The sequence below is a fragment of the Piliocolobus tephrosceles genome, chromosome 11 (genome assembly GCF_002776525.5).
Source record: "Piliocolobus tephrosceles isolate RC106 chromosome 11, ASM277652v3, whole genome shotgun sequence".
In the NCBI taxonomy this organism is placed as follows: domain Eukaryota; kingdom Metazoa; phylum Chordata; class Mammalia; order Primates; family Cercopithecidae; genus Piliocolobus; species Piliocolobus tephrosceles.
The window spans coordinates 24,021,862-24,037,989 of NC_045444.1; the positions used below are offsets into that span (position 1 = coordinate 24,021,862).

General features: G+C 35.7%; 1 protein-coding gene across 8 annotated transcripts in view; it reads left to right on the plus strand.

Annotated features, from left to right (window-relative positions):
* SPOPL (speckle type BTB/POZ protein like) overlaps positions 1 to 16,128 on the plus strand; it is a 66,472-nt gene that overhangs the window by 26,060 nt on the left and 24,284 nt on the right. For 4 of the 8 annotated variants that reach the window (XM_026453883.2, XM_026453882.2, XM_026453884.2 and 1 more), the window contains exon 2: positions 15,909 to 16,046. Coding sequence is in view for 4 of the 8 variants with exons in the window: in XM_026453878.2 (XP_026309663.1) it covers positions 15,969 to 16,046 (78 nt within the window). In the remaining 4 variants the exon portion in view is untranslated. Of the gene's footprint in view, positions 1 to 4,009; positions 4,194 to 7,247; positions 7,320 to 15,908; positions 16,047 to 16,128 lie in introns of all 8 variants that reach the window. The other 4 variants (XM_026453880.2, XM_026453877.2, XM_026453876.2 and 1 more) reach the window with 3 other exon arrangements.

Here is a 16,128-nt window from a genome sequence, read left to right on the forward strand (position 1 = left end):
CTCATTCCTAATGTCTGCTACAGTATTGAGAGTTAGTCCACGCTGTATCCTGTTTGTCTCTCAGGAATTGGCACTCTCACAAGAAACATACCCAAACAGGTGGCCCTCTTCCTTTAGAGGGCAATTGTTGGCTTTGCGGTGATGGTAAAAGCTACAACTGCCACCCTTGGGGAAGGGTAGAGCCCCAGCTGTCTCATCTAGCCTAAATACTGTTTCTAAAATAATTTATCTGAGGCTTGCCTCTTGACCTTTTCCTGTTCTTTGTGTACGTGATGAAAGGTTAATTTTTCTTTGGGCCTCCTTGAAAGAAACATGGATACTTACAGTACCCTGGATTGTGATTTATCTCCCTTTATATCTCTGCTAATTTATTGCCATTCCTCTGACTTGAATTTTTAAAAATGTCTGATCTACCAGTGTCACACCCTTTCTTATTTTCTAACGTTGTTATTGGTTTATTTATTTATTTATTTTTTGTAAAAATTTGTTGTCATCTCATTGAGTATGGTGTTGGGAAATACAAGAGATTGATAAATGTGTTCATTTCACTGCCTTGAACCATATACATTTTTCTCAAAGTTCCATCTTGGGTGCAATATATGACTCAGGTATCTAGAAATCAGAAAATTAATAGAAAAACTATATACTATTGTCACATATGAATTGACAAGACGGTATGACTCCCTTTTGTTCTGGATTTTTAAAACCAAGCATTGTCTGTTACTTACATTCTGGAAAGGACATGTCTTAAGGAATTTAGTGTAAGCTTGGACTCAAATCCAGTCAAGTGCTGCCAAATTTTAGTGCTAGGACTTTGAGTAGGTTACTTTGCATTTTTGCAACCTCGTTTACTGGTCTGTAATATTGGCAGAGGCAGTTATTATCTTCCTCTTAGAGTTAATTTGAGAATCAATTAGATAAATACTTAAGTCTGGCATATTGAAAACCTTGAGAAAAAAAATCTGTTCTCATTGTTTTTAAATTGCCTCTTTTCAGGAAAATGTTATTTATACATTTTAGATAGCCCCTTCCTTATAGGACAGATAAGTTTTTGCAAAGTTGACTGTGAAGCAGATTATTATAAAACAAATTTCAAAATAGTTCTCTTTATAATATCTGGGGAGAAAAATTATGAGTTGAAAGGTCTTGGTGAAGAAGTTTGTTAGTGGCTTGCTGGAATGAGTAGCAAGTATACTTGCAGAGAGAAGTTAGCTACTAGAAATGGTTGTCCCTCTTAGGAAGCACCTGCTGAAATAGTAGAGCCCTTTGCATAATTGGGCTCATAGGAAGCCAATAAGTAATACCCATCTTGTATCATTTTTCTGTGTGTACTTCTATGAAGTTATAATGAATATGATGTATTCTTTATGGCCCTTTTGAATATGTTTTTGACCACCCCATTTCCATACTGTTCTTCATTGTTACCTTGGTCATAAATGAACTGTTTGCGTATGTGTGTGTGTGTGTGTGTGTGTGTTTCTGGACTCTTTTTTTTCTTTAGTCAACTTCTCTGTTTTTCCACCAGTACCACTCTGTCTTAATTACAGTTGCTGTATTTTAGGTTTATGTTTTCTACTTCTAAGTCTTTCAACTTTGTTGTTCATAATTGCTTTGGTATTCTTGACCCATTTGCATTTTCATGTAAGTTTTAGAATCAGCTTGTCAGTTTCCACAAAAAGCAGCATTGGGATTTTTATTGTTATTACACTGAATTTATATGTTAGTCTGAAAATATATACTTTTTTTAAACAAGTTCAGGGGTACATGTGCAGGTGTGTTATATGAGTAAACTCCTGTCATGAGGGTTTGTTGTACAGATTATTTCGTTACCCAGGTATTAGTTAGTCTAGTACCCATTAGTTATTTTTCCTAATCCTCTCCCTCCTCCCACCCTTTACCCTCTAATAGGCCCCAGTGTGTTGTTTCTTGCTATGTGTCCATGTGTTTCCATCTTTTAGCTGCCACTTATAAGTGAGAACCTGTGGTATTTTGTTTTCTGTTCATGTGTTAGTTTGCTAAGGATAATGACCTCCAGCTCCATCCATGTTCCTGCAAAGGATATGATCTTGTTCTTTTATATGGCTGTGTGGTATTCTGTGGTGTACCACCTTTTTTTAATCCAGTCTACCACTGATGGCATTTAGGTTGATTCTGTGCCTTTATTGTGAATAGTGCTGCAGTGAACATGTGTGTGCATGTGTCTTTATGACAGAATGATTTATATTCTTTTGGCTATATCCCAATAATGGGATTACTGGGTCAAATAGTAGTTATGTTTTCAGGTCTTTGAGGAATCGCAACACTGTTTTCTACAATGGTTGAAGTCAGTCTGAATATATTAAAATTGATGTCTTTACAATAATTTTCTAATTCATGAATACTATATATCCCTTCATTACTTTACCTTATCTGTACTTTCTCTTAATATCTTTTGTAGTTTTCAGTGTAAAGATTGCATCCTTCATTAGATTTACTTCTAGGAAATAGACTTTTAAATTATACTTTGGTATCTTTTAAAATTTTTGTTTTCCGATTGTTGCTAACATAAAAATATAATGGATTTTTATATGCTAACTTTGTATACAGCATCCTTGACAAACTTCATTGTTAATCCTGTTTGTTTGTCTGACTCAAGCATGTTATCTGTGAATCGTGACCATTTTCTTTATGCCTTTCTAATTCTTATGCTTTCGTTTATTTATTTTTACCTTAAGGTACTGGATAGGACCTCTAGTACATGTTGAATGGAAGTGGTAATAGTAGTCTTCTTGTCTCATTCCCATTTCTCAGGAAAACCTTACTGTAGGGTGTGTGTGTGTGTTTTAAGACACTTTTAAAATTAAGGATTTATTCCTAGTGTGTAGCGTTTTCATCCTGAATGGATATTGAATTTTATCAAATGCTTTTTCTGCAACTATCAAAGTGATCTTTTTCCCTTCTTTTTCTGTTAATGGAATAAATTACATTAATAAATTCTAATTTTTAATCTAGTCTAACAGTTGGAATATTTTGGCTTACGTATAAAAATGTAATTATAAATAATATAATTATAAACTTATTTATAATCTTTTTTCTCTCCTTTTTAAAATCTATTTTATTTTTAGTTATGCTATCTTTTCTTGTAGTGGTTACTGTAGAGATTACGATGTACTTAATGGAGTAACTTGAGCTACTACCAAGCATTATTTTTACCCCACTTCCCCAAGAATGCTAAAACCTTACTTAGAATACCTTTTTCCCTATGAAGAACACTTTTTACTCCATTTATCCCTCCTGGTTTTTACATTACTGTTGGCATGCATTTTAATTCTACTTATATTTAAGCCCCAAGCATTACAATTTTTCGTTGGCCAGTTTTGGAAAATTCTTACTTACCTCTTCAAATATTGCTTCTCCCTTTTGCTTCTGTGACTCCACTAAGTAGGTGTTAGACTCTTGCACTGTGTCTCACGTTTGCCTTAGGCTCTTTGTAATACCTATATTTTTTTCTCTGGTTTAGTGAAAATATCTTCATTGATCTTTTAAAAAGTTTTCTAGTCTTACCTTTTGCTGTTTAGTCTATTCAACTTATATTAAGTAATTTCAGTTATTTTCCAGTTCTAGAATTTCCATTTGATTATTTTTAAATTAAATTATTGGTAAAATTCCGTTGCCTGTTTTTTTTTTTTTTTTTTTTTTTCCTCCTAGCTTTTATTCATAAGCATCTGTTTTTTGGCAGCCTGATAATTTTTTATTGAATAATTGTCATTGTAAAAATTGTGAAGGCTCCAGATGATAATCTTCTTTTAGACAGGATTTATTATTTCTTTTCTTAGACATGTTAGTGTGGGAGCTGATAGCTTTTATCCAGTCAGGGACTAAAGTGAATCAAGACTGTTTTAAGGCTATTTGTACATTTGATTTGTCTTCATACAGTCTAACTTTACTTTACAGGTGTTTCAATTTAGAGTCTTAAATTCTTGAGACATTCTCTGGCAAATCTGAACTCTAATCCTTGTCTCGTTTGCAGTGTAAGATGTCTGAAAACTTTGCTGCTTGAATTACTGCTTCATGCAAAGTCAGCATTTGGCAGAAGTCTTAAAGAGCACCTCACCAGGATCTTAACCCCTTGGGTATCGTATTTTATCTCCAGCGCCATGAGGCCAACAGAATCTTTGTTGATAGTTTCATCCTATGGCAGTGGCTCTGTCTGGGTAAAGTATGGATTCTCGCTCTTGCATTATGGTTACAATCCACAAATATTCTTGGGGAGAAAAGTGGTAGTCTATCAGCCCAATTTATTTATTTTTATTTTTGTTTGCTTTTTTTTTTTTTTTTTTTGAGATGGAGTCTCGCTCTGTTGCCCAGGCTGTAGTGCAGTGGCACGATCTCGGCTCACTGCAAGCTCTGCCTCCCGGGTTCACACCATTCTTCTGCCTCAGCCTCCCAAGTAGCTGGGACTACAGGCGCCCGCCACCACGCCCAGCTAATTTTTTGTTTTTGTTTTTGTTTTTTTGTTTTTAGCAGAGATGGGGTTTCACAGTGTTAGCCAGGATGGTCTCGATCTCCTGACCTCGTGATCCGCCTGCCTCGCCTCCCAGAGTGCGGCATGAGCCACCATGCCTGGCCTTGTTTTCGTTTTTTACTTCTGTGATGACTTGAAATGTCAGCCCATCTTTAGGTTGTTCTCCCTTCTCTGGAATCTTGTGACCTTTTGTCCTGATGGCTTGACCAGCTCTAGATACCTTTAAACATACTTATTTTTATTCGAGTTTTCCATTATCCCCAGAAGCAGAAGATCTCATGATAGCCTCTAAGTACTTTTTGTATACGTTGTTTTGATCATTACCAGCCTTATCTCTCATGCCCATCTTTACCGTCAACTGTCACCAGTAAAGTTTTACTTACTGTTTCTATTCAGTACTGACGTTGTGGTAAGAGTGTGTATATGTATAAAATTTCCTATTATCCACTCAGGAACCATAGAGCAATGAGGTGCTATAATAATTTAATAAAGGAGAGGCCCAGTATCTATAAGATCACAGAATTCATGGCAAAGCACTGATTCACATTAATCTCAGTATATAACTCTTGCTATTAAAATCTATGCTATTATTTGTGGTCTTCCTATAATCTTGTTTGCTTCCTATAGAATACAGCTCAGGGAATATCTTCAGGACATTCTTGCTGTCCTGAAGTGCTTCATTATCACTCTGTACAGTTCTGTCTCATATTATCATATTCAAAATATCTCAGTGTCTGTATCCTCTACTGTGTTATAGTTTTTGCCAAGAGTAGGGAATGTGTTTTGTCTTTGTACCCCAGGGTTCATTAGAGTGCATGATATATCTAAGCATATAATAAATGTTTATTGTATTTCCCTAAAGTCAGTGTATACTTAATTTGAATGGATTTAAGAAATGTATGTGTGTATTACTATTTTATCACCTTAAACACTTATTAGAATCTAATTATACTCCCTGGTACAGTCTTAGCAAAACTGTTGAACTATATGTTAAATTACATGTTATATTAACTCTTTTTCATCATATATATAAAGTTGTTTTGACCTCAGGCAGTATTTTGTTATAACATCCTGAAGCAGTTCAGAGGACTTTTAGCATAAATATGGTGGTGTTTCAAAATTGTTAAGTAATTTACCATTTGTTAATTGTAGAATTAATAAACAAAAATGCTATGTGTATAATTAAATCACAATTGATTAAGCTACCTCCTAGAAGATGAATGAGCTGATTGCAGATAACAATGAAAGACGTAGCTCATAAACATCAATCTCATTTTATAACTGTATAAAATTTTGATAATACTCTTTAGACAGCATGATTTTTTTTTAACCCTACTTTCCTGGGGAATTTATATATTTTATTAGTCTAGAAGCCTGATAGCTAACACACTTGATATACTGCACAGTTGAAGACATTTGTTAAAGAAACTTAATAGTTTTTCCTTTGGCTGATTAAAAATAACAATTAGTACTTTAATAGTGGCTAATTTAGACTCAGTAGTACAGAAGATGTTTTGTAGAGTTGACCCTCTGTATCCACCGATTCCACATCTGAGGATTCAACTAACTGTAGATCAAAAATATTTGGCGAAAAAAATTAACAATAAAATAATTTTAAAAATTTAAATAAAACAGCACAGTATAACAACTATTTACATAGCATTTACATTGTATTGGGTGTTAAGTAATCTAGAGATGATTTAAAGATACCAGAGGATATGTGTACATCAAATGCAGCTATTATGCCATTTTATATAAGGAACTTGACCTCTGTGAATTTTGGTATCCATGGGAGTCCTGGAATCAGTCTCCCATGGAAACAAAGAGACAACTTTGATTACTTTTCAATCACAAAAGAAATGTGTATATATTTGCATATGGACATGTATGTGCAGGTACTTTCTAAAAATGAGGTAAAATTCATACAAAATTTATCATTTTTTTAAAATAAAAAGTACAGTTCAGTAGTGGCTTAGTACATTGACAGTGTTGTGCAACTAGCATAGCATCTCTGTCTAGTTCCAGAACACTTTTAGCAGTCCCAGAGGAAACTCCATAACCAATTACCATTTCCCCCTCCCAACAGGCCCTAACAACTACTAATCTGCTTTTTGTATGTATGGATCTGCCCAGTATTTAATACAAGTGAAATGATACAGTGTGGCCTTTTGTGCCTATCTTCTTTCATTTAGCATAATGTTTTGAAGATTCATTCATGTTGTAGCATGCATCAATACTTTATTTCTTTTTATGACTACATATTATTTCATTGTGTGACCAGGCTTAATGGCTCACACCTGTAATCTCAGCACTTTGGGAGGCTGAGGTGGAAGGATCCCTTGAGCCCATGAGTTCAGGACCAAACTGAGCAACAGTGAGACCTCGTCTCTATAAAAAATAAAATTACCTAAGCATAGCAGTGAGCTGTGATTGCATCACTGTATTTCAGCCTGAGTGGCAGAGCAAGACACTGTTGAAAAAAAGGAAAATTCATTGTGTATATGTACCACTTTTTAAAAATTCATTTATTCTTTGGTGAACATTTAGACTGTCCATCAATGGATAGATTATTAGCTAGTAACCTTTTGGCTATAGTGAATACTGCAGCAATGAACATTTTTGTCTCAGTCATTTGAACACCTGTTTCCAGTTCTTTTGGATACATACCTAGGGGTAGAATTGCTGGATCATAGGGTAATTCTGTGTTTAATATTTTGAGGAATCCTTAAACTGTTTTCCACAGCGGTTAAACCGTTATACATCTCCACAAGCAATGTGCACGGATTTCAGTGTCTCTACATCCTCATCAATGCAGGTGATTCCCCACTCCGTTTTGTTTGTTTTTTTTCTTTTTAATTATAGCCATTCTAGTGATTGTTTTTTGTTTTTTTGTTTTTTTGTTTTTTTTTTTTTTGTCTTTTTCAACATTTTTACTGTGATCCATATGTTTCCGGATTTCTTTGCATTTAACCTACTTGGACTTGATTGAGCTCCTTAAATGTATATGTTATTGCTTTTCAATAAATTTAGGAAGTTTTCAGCCATTATTGTTTTAGCAATTTTTTTCTGCTTCTTTTGTCTTTCTTCCCCTTCTGGTACTCGTGTTATGTGTACATCAGTGTGCCTAAAATAATGTCCTACAGTTCTCTGAAGATGTTCATTTTTCTTCATATTTTTCTATCTGGATTGTATAAACTCTATTGATTTGTCTGTAAGTTCACTAATTCTTCTATTAGTTCACATCTACTGTTGACCTCCTCTAGTGAATTTTCATTTCAGTTGTATTGTTCAGCTCCAGAATTTTTATTTGGTTCTTTAAAAAAAAAATAACCTTTACCTTTTTGTTGACATTCTTTTTGTTTGTTTTATTTTTTTACATTGTCGTCATACCTTCCTCTACCTTGATTATGGTTTCCTTTAGTTCTTGAAACATATTTGTTAATGACGATTTGGAATGCTTTGTCTGTTAAATCCAACATGTAAGTGTAATCACGGTTTCTGTTATCTGCTTTTTTCCCCAGCATATGGGTCATCTTTTCTGTTTTTTCATGCCTTGTAATTTTCTATTCAAAGCTAGACATTTTATGGAGTATTTTGAGAAATTCTTGGAACTGGTGTCTTCCTTCCAGTGCATGCTGTTGCTTCTTGCTTATTTTGTTTATGGACTGTTTTAGTGGAGTCTATTTAGTGCCCTGCTCCCCCACCCCGTGCACACACACACTGTTAATTTAAGCCTCTGATGTTGCACCTCTGGGGAAGCAGCCTTGGGTATTCCCAGTTACCCTGGGTGATAGTGGTTTGGCAGGGCTCTCTTTTTGCCTGACTACACACATCTGTTAAGGTCCATTAATCTAGTGCTAATTGCACTGTTTTCAACAATGCCCTGGGGCATTATGTTGTTCTACAGACTCATCAAATTTGGTTTCCTTTGAAGAAATATTTCCCTAAGTCAGTGCTTGAAATTTCTTCTGAACCCAGATGGACTCCTCTCAGCCGTCTATTTTCCTGTTTTTTTTTTTTTCGGGCAAATCAACTGTCCAGTTTAGCTTTTGTGTCCATTGATTCCTCCAGTCTCTTCTCATTTGCCTCTCACAGTCTCTACTATTTTTCAGATCATGCTTGCATGTTTCTTTGCAAATGAACTTTGTTTCTGTGGGAAGAGATTAAAAGCAGTCTGCTTTATGGTCCACCTCTTTCCACAGGCAAACATCTCCAAGCCCAGGCTCTGGAGTAAGGAGTAAGAAACAATGGTATTTCTTTCCCAGTGATATGTCTACTGTAGGAGCTGAGCTGGAGAGAGGCAGTAACCTCAGTTCTTCTTATCTTCATGCTCCTGGTATGGAACCCACAGCTTAGAAGTCAAGACAACAGTGATTGTTACCCCCACAGCACCATGCCCAAAGTAGAGCCTCCACCTTTCCAGCAGTGACTGATTTGAAGAAGGGAGCCAGCCCCTTACCTCTTGGCTACATTCACGTGGAATATCAGCTTTAGGTAGCTAGAGGTGTAGTAGGATGAGCCAACCAAACAAACAAAACCCCTCAGACACCAAGTTGAGAAAGGAAAGGGCTTTTTTCAGCCGGGAGCATCAGCAGACTTAACGCCTCAAATAACCGAGCTCCCCAAACGAGCAATTCCTGTCCCTTTTAAGGGCTTACAACTCTTAAAGGGGTCCACATGAGAGGATCGTGATTGATTGAGCAAGCAGGGGGTACGTGACTGGGGGCTGCACGCACCAGTAATCAGGATGGAACAGAACAGGATGGGGATTTTCATGATACTTCTCCATATAGTGTCTGGAATCTATAGATAACACAATCATTTAAGTCATGGGTTGATTTTTAACTACTAGGCCCAGGGTGTAGCACCGGGCTGTCTGCCTGTGGATTTCATTTCTGCCTTTTAGTTTGTTTTTTTTTTTTTTTTGAGAAGGAGTCTCGCTTTATCGTCCAGGCTGGAATGCAGTGGCGTGATCTTGGCTCACTGCATGCTCCACTTCCGGGTCCACACCATTCTCCTGCCTCAGCCTCCCCAGTAGCTGGGACTACAGGCGCCCGCCACCATATTTTTTTTTGTATTTTTAGTAGAGACAGGGTTTCACCATGTTAGCCAGGATGGTCTCAATCTCCTGACCTCATGATCCACCCACTTCGGCCTCCCAAAGTGCTGGGATTACAGGCATGAGCCACCGCACCCAGCCTGCCTTTTAGTTTTTACTTCTTACTTCTTTGGAGGCAGAAATTGGGCGTAAGACAGTATGAGGGGTGGTCTCCTCCCTTAGAGGCAGGATAAGAAATGTTGACATCCTTCCTGTCACAGAAAGACTTTGACTGGACCTCTTGGAAGAGGGAACACAGTGCTTGTTGCTACACCAGTCTGGAGTGGAGTTTCTGACTCCTTGAGTTGGGACAGAGCAGGTCCTGGTTCAAACACTACAGACTCTCACTTTTCTCATAGTCTCTACTAAATTTTCTTGAATAAATGTTTCTTCATTTGTTCTTTGCTTCCAGCAGTGTTTTTATATTTTTCACCAAATTTGCTGGGGAGTGTGTCCATGTAACTCCTTAAGTTGTCATGCTGAAAGCTTTTTTCATTAATGGTTCAGTCTTTGCTGGTTATGGGGGTCTGTTCACATTTTCTGTTTCTTCTTGAGTCAGTTTTCTGGTAGTTGCACATTTGTAAATTTTAATTTTTTTTCTTCTGTTACTGATTTATAGTTTCATTCAACTGCAATCAGAGAAGATACTTTGTATAATTTAATTTTTAAAAACTTTGTTGAGACTTGTTTTGTGGCCTAGCGAGCATATGTTCTATCCTTGAGAACATTTCATATGCACTTGAGAAGAATGTGTGTTCCACTGTCGATGGGTGAAATGGCTATTAGGTCTAGTTATTTTACACTACTGTTGAAGTCTGCTATCTCTTTATTGATCTTCCTGGTTCTATGCATTATTGAATGTTGGGTATTGCTGTCTCCAACTATTATTGTAGAATTGTCTATTCTCTCTTTAATTCTGTTAGTTTTTGCTTGATATAGTTTGGAACTCTATTATGTGGTGTATATATGTTTGTACTTGTCATACCTTCTTGATGAATTGACCCTTTTATCAATATATAATATCCTTTGTCTCTTGTAACAATTTTTGACTTAAAGTCTGTTTTGTCTTATGGTAGCATAACCCCCCAACTCTCTTCTGCATGAAATATCTTTTTTCATCGTTTCACTTTCAGCCTGTTTTTGATTTCCATAAACATAAGAACCCTTAAAGATACTCTTCCAGTCTTTGCTGATTGCCTATCTGTTGGATCACTTCTTTATTGCTTAGCCAGGCCATTTACAACTCTGCCTTAGTCTTCACTTCCTGTTGGCTCAGCACTGTGAGCCAGCTTAGGACCTTCTTACCTGTTTTCAAGATGTGTTTGCCCCTGGCCATACCATGGCTTTGTAGATTTCCTGGTATATGTGGGAGCTTTCCAAAGCTTTTATTCCCCAGCTTCTTCCTTCCCACGCTTTTTTGCTTGGCCATTGCTTGTGCCAACTGATTCCTTCTTTAGGTGGCTATAACTAATACATTTGCCTCTTAGTGTTTTTGATAAATGCCAGATCCCAGAATGCTGTCCCCTACCTCGGGGAAGCTCCAAGGCAGGTGACACTGGCCCTTCAGTCAGTCCTTCAGGGAATTGCCAGACTAGTCAAAGTACATAATGACAATACGTTTTAGAATAAGGTCCCTATTGCTCCCTTTGGTACCAGCACCCTATACCAGGAATGAGGGCAAATGACTTTATACCAGCATCCTGTATCAGGAATGAGGGTTGATGACTTGGGTGGACCACCAAACTGGGGGAGGGGGCCATAGTAAGCAGATGTGTTAAAATGCCACAGCCCTTTCTCACTGAAATTCAGTACCTTCTTTCTTCACTAAGCATTCCCTTAGCTGTTAAGTTTTTGATTCAGTTCCAGAGTTTCAAACAAGCTGATTCTGACCATTTCACCAGCTATTCATTTCTTTTGTGGAGTGATAGAGTTTTGAAGCTCTCTACTATTTTGTGACATCTACATGTGTATACATTATTACATATCTATGAATTTCTACCTATATAGTTTAGGGATTCATAGATATTTTTAAAGAATGTCAATAAATTTATTGGTATGATAATCAGCAATTCAGGATATAGGTTACTTCTGGTAAAGAGAGGAAATATGATGGTGGTAGGGACGCACCAGGATGGTGGGTACATGATTGTTTGACATGTGATTCTTTTTATGTTTTCTGAATACTTGAAATTTTTATATAAAGTTAGATAGTTGTATGTGTCTATATGACATATATAAAACATTGTGACACTCAAGCATTTTGTTGAAGTAGAAAGTCTTGTATATGTTTATTCAAATAACAAATCTTGCTTTCCCTTTAATAAGTAAAAGTAGGAAATATCACACTTGAAATGCTGAAGACTATACGATGGGATAGGGAAGAATCTTTTACTTATTTGTTGAAGTATATGGATTGATTGTCTTGTGTTTTTCTCTAGGTCTTAGTTTCATTGTACCCTCTCTGCAAGCTTTTTCTGTAAGAATGAGAATAGGAAGGCCTGAATGTTAATAGGTAGTTGATAGTCTGCTGTTTTTATTTTCATTTTTCTTCTTATGAAGAGGAGGAAAAAAGTAGAATCCTGGAAATAGCATTAAAGTGGACTTTGGGAGATCTTTGTCTTTGCTCTTTGTTCTGGTATTCATCTAACAGTGTAAACTTGGACAGTTCTTATTTTCTGTGCCAGTCCGTTTCTCTCGTCTTGGTCCTCATTTGTAAAATAAGAATTGGAACAGATCGGTAAGGCCTGTTTCAGCTTTGTAAAATCTGGAAGGGCACTATGATTCTATGGAAAGAGCATTGACTTTGGAGCCAGGCAAATTTATGTTCAACTATTTTCTAATTACTTAAACTCTAAAGTAAGCTTTCCAAACTCTCTTTACTCATCATTAGGATGGGGTATTAACACCCATCTCACAGAGCTACTGAAGAATAAACAACATGTCTGATATCTTATAAAGTGCTCACACATACAGTCTGTTCACTCAGATTCTCCATACCCTCATCTTGTAACTACATCCTTTGAAGGTTTGAAGGAGTAGCTGGAGAGAAAACAACAACAATGACAAAAAATCCTTGTAACCTTTTATGTAGCTTGCCTTTTTTTTTTTTTTTTTGAGATGGAGTCTCGCTCTGTTGCCCAGGCTGGAGTGCAGTAGTGCGATCTTGGCTCACTGCAACCTCCACCTCCCAGGTTCAAACAATCCTCCTGCCTCAGCCTCCAGAGTAGCTGAGATTATAGGCGCCTGCCCCCATGCCTGGCTTATTTTTGTATTTTTAGTAGAGACAGGGTTTCATCATGTTTGCCAGGCTGGTCTTGAACTCCTGGGCTCAAGTGATCTGCTTGCCTCAGCCTCCCAAAGTGCTGGGATTATAGGCATGAGCCACCATGCCTGGCCATGGTTTGCTTTTATATATGAATTACACTTGAAGTGTATATGAAGTATATTTTTATATATGAGGTATGTTGTGAATTATACTTCAGGAAGATAATAACTCTTCTAGAGATATTGAAGAACTTTCTCTTTACCCTCTGGGGTTTCTAAAACTTTTTTATTTATGTATTTTGTTAGTGTTAAATTATAATAGTATCTTTTTATAAAAGCTTAAAGATTCAGGTTAACGTTTTCTTTGATTTCTTTCTTTTTACCTTCTACCCCAGGTTCTATTAGTTAAATAATAACATAGACACAAGATATTACATATTTGTTGTGGTCCGTATGAGTTTGAAAATAACCATGTTTCCCACTGCTTTTAAAAATAATTACTTGTATTTCTGTATTAATTAAAATATAACACATTGATGAAATATAAATAAATAAAAATAAGGAAAAAAGCTCATCACTCAGAGATAGCCTTTAATATTTAGATGTATTTGACATTATCACTGAAATGCCAAAGTGCAACTCAGGGCCTCCACCTTACAGTCTGTTTTTCTTTATGCACCAGTACCTCCATATACTATTTATATTTATAAAAGCGATGTCCTGTTAGGCATTCTGTTTGATTTTTTTTAGATATATAACATATCCTGAACACTTTTCCCTGTCATTAAGAAAATTTAATACACTCTTAATGGTTGCACATTTTCCATGTGTTAATATTACAGAAATATACTGTGCTCAGAATTATCTTTTTCACAGTTGTAATCATTTTCCTAGGATGTATTTATAGGATGAATCTGACAAAATTTCTTTTGATACTAATTATAAAATTGCTCTATAGCAAAGCCTTATTCCCAGTATAGTGACATCTGCTTCTCTGCAACGTTGCTGGCTGTAGGGCTTGACAGTTTAAAATAATCTTGGACAATGCAATAGGTAGAAAATGTTATGAGTTCTTTTTCTATTTCATTGATTACAAGTGAGGGTAAACTTTTTTTTTCTTTTCTTTTTTTGGTAATCATTCTTCTGTGAAATGCTTGCTCATCTCATCATTTTTGTGTGTGTGTGAATGTTTTTGAAATCAATGCAGGTTGCCAGAAATCATATAAATGCTTTCATGGACATCAAATAACACCCTCTGCATTTTTATACTTTTAGAAATTGGTAGCTTGTATTTTAGCATCATTCCCTTCTTGCCAGAAATCTCACCAGGAAATAATAAGGGAGATTATTATATTATTTGTATTCCCACAAGAAAAGTATGAGAGCACCTCTCCTTATACTCTCACTCATCTTTTGGATTGTTCCTCATTTGATAGGGAAAAAGTGGCTTTTTAATTTAGTTTTGACTTTTATTTTTCTAATTATAAGTTTCTTTCCTGTGAGGTATTCACTTATTGTTTTATTTGTACAAATTATTTATATATTAAGGAAATTAGTTTAATGTGCTATATGCATTTCAGATATTTTTTCTTGGTTTATTGTTTTTGAAATTGGTCATGATGGCTTATTTTATCAGGTTTGTTTACAGTCACTGGCAAAAGTATTGACCAGGACACATCCTTCTCTTATATTACTAGAGATTTTTCTAACAGATAAGTCTAATAATCATTACTCTTTCAGTACATTTATTTAATTAACTATGAATTTGCGTAAAATAAATATTCAACTTTTGTTTCTGCTTCTGTTTCTACTCCCAACTCTGTAGAAAACAATAGTGGTCTGTCTTGGAGAATGTTCCGCATGCTCTTGAAAAGAATGTGTGTTCTACTGTTGATGGGTGAAATGGCTATTAGGTCTAGCTATTTTATACTGCTATTCAAGTCTGCTATTTCTTTATCCATCTTCCTGGTTCTATGCATTATTGAATGTTGGGTATTGCTGTCTCCAACTATTATTGTAGAATTGTCTATTCTCTCTTTAATTCTGTTAGTTTTTGCTTGATATAGTTTGGGACTCTATTATGTGGTGTATATATGTTTGTACTTGTCATACCTTCTTGATGGATTGACCCTTTTATCAATATATAATATCCTTTGTCTCTCATAACAATTTTTGACTTAAAGTCTGTTTTATCTGTGGTAGCATAGGGTTCTCCAGACTTCAGTACATATATTGTCATGTAATCTTGAAACCGTCTTGCACCTCAAGAGTGCACTGCTTATGTAGCTTATTCTGATTGTGCCTCTTTCTTTTAGTAAGTTACAAAGCAGCAGCATCTGGTCACTAATATCCTGGTTAGGTTATGAAGAGGTAATTATGCATCCCATTGTATATAGTACAAGTATAGTACAACTAACTGGGAGGAAATTTTATGACATAGTACGTCTCGGTAAGAAGCACTCTGTTAGGGATGAAGTCTTATCAGAGAACCTGTTGTCTGAGATAGACGTAAACTTTCGTAGAAAGTCTGTATTTCTTCTTACAGAGCATTCATTGCCTGTTACATTCCATTCTATGTTTTGCTTGATGAAAACTTCTGTAGTCTGACAGATGGGTAACTAGTATTTATAGTTCTAACTTTGCAAACCTTTTTGTTTTCATGACTATGTCAATAAAAGGGTGAAGGAAGTTAAACGAGATATTAACTGATGTCATTATGTTTCCAAGGTATTTTGTGATTTTGTGTATATGCTCTTGCTCTTAAACTATATGTTATTTTAAAATTTGTGATTTTTCGGAGAACATGTCTTTACAAAATAATCTTATCTGTAAATACTATGTTTGTTTAGATTTCAAGTGTTATATGTTACAAAAACTTATTTTATATTTCTTAAAATCATTAAATCTATTTAAAATTCTCACATGTTCCTTCATAACCTAGTTTGGGACAGTAATTGTTTCATGTCTGTTTAAATATGTCTTCCCTCTTGATTCTGTCATTTAAATTTTTTCATCAGTACATCAGACTTCTTTCCTTTGTAGGTAAGGTAGTCAACTGTGTGGGGTACTACGTAAATCCTAAAAGACTACAATAAAGTGGCAATGTCTCGGGAACCTACCCCACCTCTACCTGGAGATATGTCTACTGGTCCCATAGCAGAAAGCTGGTGTTACACACAGGTATATGCTCTTAAAAATCCCTCACTTTATGTCACTTATAAATTTTACAGTATGTTGAGAATATTATTGTGAAACACTTTGC